Genomic DNA, 9,860 nt, shown 5'->3' on the forward strand with positions numbered 1-9,860 from the left:
TATTTTCGGGGGGAGTGACCGATCCGACCAATTCCCGCTATGAAATGGGCTCTATATTGGAGCTGGATGCAGCCGAATCGATCGGGCTGATAACGGAGAGCTATAAAAGGCCGGGGGGCTGGCTTCGCCCGCGCTACATCCCCGAGGCGCAGCCAGCGCAGCCAGCGCCCGGCCGCCGCTCCGCGCCCCTCCGCGCCCCTCCGCGCCGCGCCGCGCCGCTCCGCTCCCGCGGCATGGGGCCGCGCCCCGCCGCCCGCCCCGCCGCCCTGGCGCTGCTGGGTCTCGCCGCCGCCGCCGCCGCCGTCTCGCTGCCGCTGCCCGACGCCGGTCCGCACGTTAACTACGGCTGGGGGGAACCGATCCGGCTGCGGCACCTCTACACCGCCAGCAAGCACGGGCTCTTCAGCTGCTTCCTGCGGATCGGCGGCGACGGCCGGGTGGACGCTGCCGGTAGCCAGAGCCCGCAGAGTGAGTACCGGCGGCGGCGGTAGCGGAGCGGGACGGGACGGGACGGGGCCGCGGAGCTAACGCCGCTCGCTCTCCCCTCTGCCCCCGCAGGTCTGCTGGAGATCCGCGCCGTGGCGGTGCGCACCGTGGCCATCAAGGGCGTGCGGAGCTCCCGTTACCTCTGCATGGACGAGGCGGGGCGGCTGCACGGGCAGGTGAGCTGCGACGCCCCCGGAGCCCGGTCCCGGCGGCTCTGCCCCGGGCTCGCCTTTCCCCAGGGAGCTTTCCACCCCGGCCGCCGCGCTGAAACGGCCGGCGGGGCCGAAGGGCTGACATGTTTTTTATCGCTGCGGTTGGTAATGGGTTAACAAAGCTTTCGGGTCCCCCTCCGTCCCGTCCCCTCCCTTTTCGCTGTAGGACCGGTGATTCTTGTCGCTGTTACTGCCTGAAAGGCCGTGGGGATTATTAGAAGGCAGCCAGGAAACATCATGTAGAAAGCAAAGGATGTATTGCACGTCCCCTGCCAAAATATACCGAAAATACAGTCCAGGGCAAAATTGCGTTTATGTTTAAAAAGCCTCATCGGTGGGTGGCTGCGTTTCTGCTGAAGAAATAGTTTAAGTCGCGCCATAGAATCTGAATAATTTCTCACTGTTCAGGTCAGGTATTCTGAAAAAAAAATCAAGATTATGCCTTTGGAAAGGAGATGCAGCCAGATGGCTGCCAGGCGTACAAGTCCCAGAAACACGGGGTTGCCATCTCTTAGGTAGTACCACACAGAAAGGGGATTTCGAGGGGAAGAAGGACTCTCCACTGTCTCACTTCTGACCTGTGATAAGAGCACACGTGTGGGACCCCAAGATGTTGAGGAGATGAGTGACCCGCTGACACCACTTTGTTAGGTCGTGCTTTTTCCCTCGGCATGTCAGCGTATCAGCTAGTCATTATCAGTGATATAAACTTGTTTTTTAAGCCGCACGAAGAAGTTGCCCACTCTAGAATTTGAAGGGCAAGATTCAGACTCAGTCTGTGTATAATTGCTTTACGGGAGCCTGAGTTTCACAGAGCGATGGCTTTTTATTATGGCGTAGTAAAGATGCAGCTTGATTCTGCTTTGATTACTCCGGCAAGATTTCTGCTGATTTCAATTGGGCAAGGACTTGGCCCGTTGTCAAACCTCCCAGTATCTTTAATAAGAGCAATACTGATGTAGTGATGTTTTTGAATGCGTATATAACATAGGATTAAGCCTTCCTTTCTGAATTTCCTTGCTTTTCTGGACTAGAATCAATCGATGCCGTGATAAGGTGCGTAGGTTCAGACGATATGGTAGGTCAATTATTAGCTTAATGTTTTAATGTATATCCAAAGCAAAATGATCAATGAAAACAAAGCAGAGCCTGGATCCTGCTCCCTTCGGAGCTGACGGCTGGACCTTAGTGGTTACAGAATTTTAAAATGGCTTTCACATAACACCGTTTTGAAGGCATATACATATGCCTTGATTCAGACTGGCTTTGCTGGTGTATAGTATTAATTGCAGGGTTTTTTTTCTGAAAATACAATGGCATATAGCCATGCCGTCGCATCTATATGTTGTGGACACCTGCTGTCACCTCCCTGCTAACAGCCCGGGCAGGCAGCTCTGCAGGCAATTCTTTGCCTTATCAGCACTACGCTCAGGAGTGGAAGAACGAAAGGGCAAACACGGTGTCTGGGGACTGAACTCAGCAACCACTTGCACTCCTGAAACACACCCTTTTTTAACACTGGAAAATTGATGACTAGGGTTGATTTTTCAATGTGCAGTGTGCCGTAGTCTGTAGTTTGGGGGGAAATCGTGTAACTGCTGAATATACTGACATACTGTAAATTCCTCCTGTGAAAAAAATAACCGGGAAATACTTAAAGTGCGTTTGGTACTTGTTTAAAAAAAATACACTGGAGACAATCCCAATGAAACGAAGAGGGAATTGGGGGGCACAATCAATAACTGTTATTTGTAATGCGCACTTGCTCAAGAAGCTTTTTTATTTCATCATCCTTGTTAGTGAGGCTGAGCACTCATAGAAATAAAGACAGCTAACAAGTCAGCCATAAATTTGTATCATAGACACATATTTTTCTGAGACATAATGTGTGTAGAAGGATAAATATTGCATAATTTTATTTGGTGAAAACGCCTTTTTTAAAATTACTTGATTAGTTTGAAAAGTGCTTTTAAAAGACAACCATATGCATGCACTTAATTGTACTCCATATTATTGAGGGTGTTTGAGAAAGGGCTGAAGAGTATCAAATACACTCCCTATTCAGACAGGCAGAGCATTCATGTAAGAACACTTTTATCACTGCAGACTGAGACATAATCAGCAATTGTCTTTTATTGACCACAAGTTCAATCACCTGTAGTGGCTGAGCCTGAAATAGCACCAGGGTTGTAAGAAATACAGTGCTTGTGTAAGCATCTGGAAAGGTCTGACCTGGAGATACAAAATCCTAATATACTATCTGTATAGTATATCACAAACGTAATTCTACAGATTCATACCTAAGAGAATACATTCTTCTATACAAAATTTTAACTTGCACTGTTATTAATTTGACAGTTCTAACTAATGTGTAATGAGAAAATAACACTGCGTTAACCGGTCTTTTGTAATTTCAGTAAGTGCTGAGTAAAAAAACACAGCAGTTACCTTTTTAGTATTGTTTTTTACTGTTTGGCCATGCTTGTCTAAGTGTTGTCTTTGACAGCACTGCCTTTCTACAGACCTGATCCCGAAGCCCTTACACAGGCAAATCTCTAGTAGAGCCAGAGTTTTATACCTGAGGATTGTTGGGTTAGGGCTCATGACTGCAGTTAAGTACTGTCAGCAATTAAGGACAGTTTATCTAAATGAGCACTGTCATCTGAGATTCTTTTTCCCTGTGCTCAGGACAGGATAAGTGTGGTAGCTGTGGCGAAGCACACATCCAGGATTCAAAGCTGATTTAATGTGATGGATGTGCATTAACTTCAGGAGTTCTGGATTAGGTCTTTTAATGGCTTCGTAACCCAAAATGCATACTATGTGCAATGTGGGGAGCTCTAGTAGAATAGAATAGAATAGAATAGAATAGAATAGAATAGAATAGAATAGAATAGAATCATTTCAGTTGGAAGGGACCTACAACTATCATCTAGTCCAACTGCCTGACCACTTCAGGGTGCTTCAGGTCACTTCATCTCAGTGGCTGTCCATCACCGGTCCATCACCGGTGGTCCATCACCGGTCATTTCGGTCCATCACTGAAAAAGCAGACACCAGAGCACTGGGTCCCACCTGCACCCCTGCAGCAGCCAGGCAGAGAGGCAGCGGGCAGCTCACCAGCATGGATCTGGCAGCGGGGTTCGCAAGGTGCACCGAATTGGGGCACCCATGACAAGCCAGAGGGACACCCCCACTGACAGCAGAGGGAGAAGGGCTGGTTGCGTCTAAGGTTTATGTTGTGCTTGAATACAATGAGTCTGGTGGGTGTATTTGTAATACTCGTTACTCCTTGCTGTTCAGCTCAGGTATTCCACTGAGGATTGTTCCTTTGAAGAGGAGATTCGTCCAGATGGCTACAATGTATATAAATCAAAAAAATACGGAATATCGGTGTCTTTGAGTAGTGCCAAGCAAAGACAACAGTTCAAAGGAAAAGATTTTCTTCCACTATCTCACTTCTTACCTATGATCAACACTGTGCCCGTGGAGTCAACAGACTTTGGGGAATACGGTGATTACAGCCAGGCGTTTGAACCAGAGGTGTACTCCTCGCCTCTCGAAACAGACAGCATGGACCCCTTTGGCATCACCTCCAAACTGTCGCCGGTGAAGAGCCCCAGCTTTCAGAAATGACTCTGATCACACACACATGTTTTTAAACAAATATTACAGAATACTGCAGGGTTTTTAGTTTTTCATGTAGTGATATTCTTTGTACATTTCAGTACAGAGCCAGCCTTTTCCTTGCTATGTGTTGTACCTGTAAGAGATGAGTGCCCAGAGGCTGTTCTATAGTCTGAAGAATTGCCTATCCATACTTTAATTTGGGAAAGAAGGATTAAATTAGAAAAGCTTAGTAGCTTCATCAGAGTTCCTCCATTACTGTGGTGATGATAAAATAATTACAATTTTTCTACATCAACTTCGTTACCACATACGTTCACCTGTTATTTCTGCTCATAGGAGCAAATGCAGAAAACCTTTTCCTCTTCAGAGGCCTTAAAGACAAACATTTGGAACACAACACAATTAAGGAAACCCTAGCAAATGTGGTTACGTGAACTAGAGTTAATGCTGTTTCTTGAAAAGCTGCTGACAACATTCTGGGAAAACTTTCTATTGAAAGCATATCACTGAAAAAACAATTCTGCTTGTATATTGTGCTTTTTCTTCCCTTAGGAAATAAGGGAAGAAAGGGAAAAATTTCTTCCTTCCCTTATTGCTCAAGGGTACTTTGGAAAACTGGATCTTTGATTTCTTTTAAAGGCTAATTTATGTTCACTGTGGGATCAGCATCGTCCAGCAGAGAGTTCTCATTAACATTAGTGAGAATTCAGTGTGTGGTTGGAAGAGTGCACAGAACTAGCATTTATGTTCATCAGGTAGGGAATGAGCAGTTCAAATTAGTGTTTAAATTAAGGTTCTGTTGTATATAAGCATGCATGTCATTAGCAAACGGAGACAAAGACTGAAAATGGATGATGTATAGGTCAAATCAATCGCAAAACAGGTTTTCATGTTTAACCTTTAACCATCAGCGATTCTTTCAAGTCTCTTCCAGGCTTGATTCTGCATCCATGGGAATCAGTGGAGAGGCAGTTTAGTGACTTAAATGCCACAGAACTGGGTCAGCCATGCCGTTCTTCTTGCAGGAAGGGATTATGAGTACCTTGTGGCCAAAACACAGACGTCTGATGTCTTCAGTTCTGTCCTCCCATTGTAACAATTTGACAAAGGAATAACCAAGGTGAAACCAAAGAAAAGAAAGAAAAAAAAAAGCAATGTGAGAAAAGGGTTCAGGGATTCTACTAATTTCCAAAGGTTCATTTATAATAGAGATTTCTGTACAAAAAAAGCTCTACTGGAAATACTGGTGTTCTTCTGACCTAGCACTTCATTGCCAATGCAATATTTATAATTAATTTATTGAATACATACATCTGTTTATTTTGTTACTGTTATTTATGCTCAAAATTCTATTTATATACTCTTGAAGGTGGGTTTTTTAGTTGTAACAAATTTTGTGAAGTTTTGTAATCATGAAATTTTAGCAACGATAGCTTTTTAAATTTCTGTGCATTATCAGTAGTGTAATGTGTACATTTGCAATAAAAACCAAATCATCTTCAACACAGAAATCTAGCTGACTCTTTTGTCGCTCATTTAGTCTAGAGACTTCAAGGAGCTTTACCGAACCATGGCATCTGGCTCCGCAGCAGCCGTGTGAAGATGGAGTCCCTTGTGAAGGTGGCATAGCTGAGGTACAACAGACAAGGACATGGAGAGGCAAAGGGGTTTTCCCAAAGCTAGGCAGTGAATGCCAAGGCTGGAATTCGAGTCTGTCTGCTGCCAGTTACTGATGAGCTCCATGTGAAACAGCAAATCTAAGAAAAGTACCTCTGTTATGGAAGGGATTTGGAAACAGCTCATTAGATTTTGACCTTGGGGTATGTGAAGGTCGCTCCATCTAGTCCTAAGTTATTATTCTCTTAATACAACAAATGAGTGAACCTCAGTTTTAAGCTATGTGAGTGTGTCCTGATGTTTTCCTCCCATTCCTCATCATTCAATCATAGAATAGAATCATAGAAACATTTAGGTTGGAAAAGACCCTTAAGATCACCCAGTCCAACCATAAACGTAACAGTGCCAAGGCCACCACTAAACCATGTCCCTAAGTGCCACGTCTACACGTCTTTTAAATACCTCCAGGGATGGTGACTCAACCACTTCCCTGGACAGCCTGTTCCAGTGCTTGACAACCCTTTCAGTGAATAAATTTTTCCTAATATCCAATCTAAACCTCCCCTGGCACAGCTTGAGGCCATTTGCTCTTGTCCTATCGCCTGTTACTTCAGAGAAGTGACCAACAACCACCTCGCTACAACCTCCTTTCAGGTAGTTGTAGATCTAGGCGGTGAGTGCTGCCTGTAGACGTCATCAGTTATACTTCATCTCCAATAAAGCAGTCGTGGATTTGCATCTATTCTATAAAACATCCCTTTCGTATTCCGTTTATGTCATTAAACCCTGCCATTCACACTGCTCGCAGCCTTTGAGGTGCCGGACACCGAAAGGAATGCTAACCTCCAGCTGCTTGGAGGAGGTGATTCCTTGGGGAGATGGAAGAATTCCCTATCAGGTGTGGTTTCTCTGATTCTTCTTTGGCCGCACAGAATTCACCTGTAAAATGTAAAAAATCCTGTGGGTGGAAGGCTGCTTCCTTTTAAAAATGGGAACCACACTCAACAGTGCAGCCAGGGAGAAAACTGGTTATTTTTTCCTGAAAAAGATGTCAATTTCTGGCAGGAAAAGAAACTGAACGTTTCCATTTGGAAATGCTGTGAGTCACAGGAATTGCAGATTTCTTGGCTGGCAAACATATCCCATGGTGTTACCCATTCTCCTTTGTGCTGAGCCACTGCCACACATCCGGAGGGTTCCCGCTCCTCATGTACTGGGAGATGTAGTCCTGATTTTCAGGTTGTTTTATTCCAAAAGTTTTCAGGCTTGGGACATTCTGTTTTTCTGGTTTACATTTCCAGTTTTGATCAGACATTATATTTTCTTTGAACATTAGATACCTTTCAAGACCTTTTTGTAAAAAATAAAAAAACAGAAAACAAAATAAAATAAATATGAACTTATGAAGTTTGGTCAAACAAATCCACTTTTACTTTTCTGCTAAAAAAAATGCACAATCTTCATGGGAGAAACAGCAAATAACAGAGTTCAGAGGGTACACTACAATGTAACCGGTGAGAGATTTTTTAAGTAGATGTTACATCGTTCTTTGTGAATATTGCTCACGAGTGCAAAGACGAGCTACCTTACATTTGCAAACAGCATCCTGAGCTCTCTCGTGACCCGATTTGCTGACACCTTTGGATTTGCATCTTCCACCAGCAGCACAGTGTTTCTTACTGCAACAGCATGGTTAGAGGTTGGTTCAATATTTATTCAGAGGGAGGGAAGAATGCCAGGAGCTAAATTACCCACACCGCTTCCTGGAGCACTTTAGTTTTCCTTGGAGGTTTCCCATCCAAGCTCTGACCAGACCTGGCTGTTTTGCTTATAAAATCTGACAAGATCACAGCTTGAGGTGGAAGGATTACTGGAAAATGCTTTCCCTACCATCAGACACCTGACTCGGTCAGGAACTTGGTGTGCAAAACCTCGACACGCCATTGCCTTTGGTTCTGTGGGAATGTAAACACCACCACCACCATTCACGATACACGTCCCAGTTGATCATAGTTTCTCAAAGACAGTAGGACAATTGCAGTGCTTTCATTTGCAATAGCACATTTTACAGCCCTAAAAGGTTTTTAAAGGTCAGGTGTCAAATGTCTCCTTGTGAAGTCTCAGTTAGAAGCTATGATGTGCAAATACGAGTTGTTAGAGTAGTGGGAAGGCTGTAGGAAAGGAGATACTGGGCATCTCCATTTCCACTTTAGGGAAGTGTAAAAAGCTATAAATCTTCTATTCGAGAGCCATAATATCAACTTTACCTCTGCTCAAAGCACTGAAACTATGTTCGTGGAACATTTGGGACCACTCTTTCTACTCTGCCAGTGTACTTTGTATATGAATGGAGAACGACACAATACATTAAATGAATGTACTTTCTTTCCTCAAAAATATATGGAAGCCAACCCTCCTTTTTGGGCAGCTTCAGACACAATGAAAGCAGAGACGCATTTCCTTTGGAAGCAAATGGGAGGGCAAAAAAGACATCATTAGGACTCTGAATTCGGGGTGAATTTGTAACAGTCTAGGCACACAACAAATTTATCAGGAACCCCATTGGATGAGACTGATGGTTGAAGGTAGGTAAGAATGCCCCAAAATGAGACTAGTGTTTTGTAGCCTTCTTGCCAGGGACGTTATTATATTTTCAGCATTTTTCATCAATCCCGCTACCTACTGAGATCAAAGAACTTGTTTTTCATTAACTTCCAAAGCAAGATTTAAATTGTAGCTATTAGCTTAGAGGAAACCTTCAAAGACACCTTGTATTCCACTGACATCAGTGAACAATATGTGTTTGCTTGTGATTGTGTGGTTGTAGAGCAGGTAGGTATTCACACCCGGGAAACCTTCAGCGATTTCATGTGAGATCCAGTGATATCTACACTTTAAATTAACGCAGAAAACGAGCTGGCCAACTGACTACAGTCACTCTATTTAAATCAGTATAGCCTGCTGCGACGGAGCATTTTTAATGAACTGTGAAATGAACTGCTTCTGGTTAGATAAACCTTTAGTAGCATGACTTTATTTTCACTCTAGTGTAGTTTTATTTTTTCTTTAGACCCATTTCTGGATTTTTCGAGTCCTCTGGCCTCCTGTGTTTCATTTGGAAGATAACAGACCCCTCGTACCCCTATTTGGATTGGCAGACTACTTTGGTGTGCCCAGAACTGCATTTTCATTAAGTATCTGGAAAACAATACTATAAGTTAACATTAAAATATATGCTTATAAATGCTTATAAATAGGTATAAATGCTTTCTTTTACCGGTGTTGATCTGTAATAACGAATAAATGTTTTAATAAAGCAGTCTAGAACGGCACACGAAAGTTTGGTTTGGGTATTTACATCACAAATATTTACATTTTGGGTATACACATCAAAAACACACAACTCGAAAATCAGAAATGTCTCAGGTCAACGCAAAACTGGCTTGTATCGGAGCCCAGAACTTGTGGGGCCGGACACGAGCCCCCCACAACCCGCTCCTCGCACCCTGACTTGGGGTGCCCAATGACTCGCTGGGCCGGCTGCCGGGCAAGCACTCGTGAGGCCACCCACGGAATAAGAAATCAGACAAAAGGATTCAGGGCCAATCATTTTCTTCCCGGTACTACCACTGCTGACAGTTCCATGGGAAAAAAGACCCAAAGTGACCCTTTTATTGCTACTTTTTTCCCCGCCCCCCCCGCTCCCGCCCGCTTCCCGCCGGCGCACGGGCCTTTCCTCAGCGACACCAGCGCGCGGGCGCCCCCTCGTGCGCACACGCCGCGCCACAGCCCCGGGGGCGGGGCGAGGCCGAAGGGGCGTGGCCGTTGCCTCCCCGGGCCCCGCCCCCTCGCTGCTCCAGGCCCGGCCGAGGGGGGGCTTGCGCGCCTGCGCACTGGCACCGCCCCAGCCGCGGG

The 9,860-nt window shown here is 45.0% G+C and overlaps 1 protein-coding gene across 1 annotated transcript; it reads left to right on the plus strand.

Annotated features, from left to right (window-relative positions):
• The first annotated feature begins 233 nt into the window (after positions 1-233).
• On the plus strand, positions 234-4,334 carry FGF19 (fibroblast growth factor 19). Its single transcript, XM_072865847.1, has 3 exons — positions 234-468; positions 559-662; positions 4,002-4,334. Exons 1-3 carry the CDS (start codon positions 234-236, stop codon positions 4,332-4,334), a joined length of 672 nt encoding a protein of 223 aa, XP_072721948.1.
• Positions 4,335-9,860: the final 5,526 nt, after the last annotated feature.

This window comes from Ciconia boyciana, chromosome 6, assembly GCF_034638445.1.
Source record: "Ciconia boyciana chromosome 6, ASM3463844v1, whole genome shotgun sequence".
Taxonomy (NCBI): domain Eukaryota; kingdom Metazoa; phylum Chordata; class Aves; order Ciconiiformes; family Ciconiidae; genus Ciconia; species Ciconia boyciana.

Bases quoted from the DNA above. Each gene is read 5' to 3' on its own strand.
- FGF19 (XM_072865847.1), top strand. From the start codon at position 234: ATGGGGCCGCGCCCCGCCGCCCGCCCCGCCGCCCTGGCGCTGCTGGGT. The intron at 469-558 runs GTGAGTACCGGC...CTGCCCCCGCAG, and splicing joins CGGTAGCCAGAGCCCGCAGA to GTCTGCTGGAGATCCGCGCC. The intron at 663-4,001 runs GTGAGCTGCGAC...CTTGCTGTTCAG, and splicing joins CGGGGCGGCTGCACGGGCAG to CTCAGGTATTCCACTGAGGA.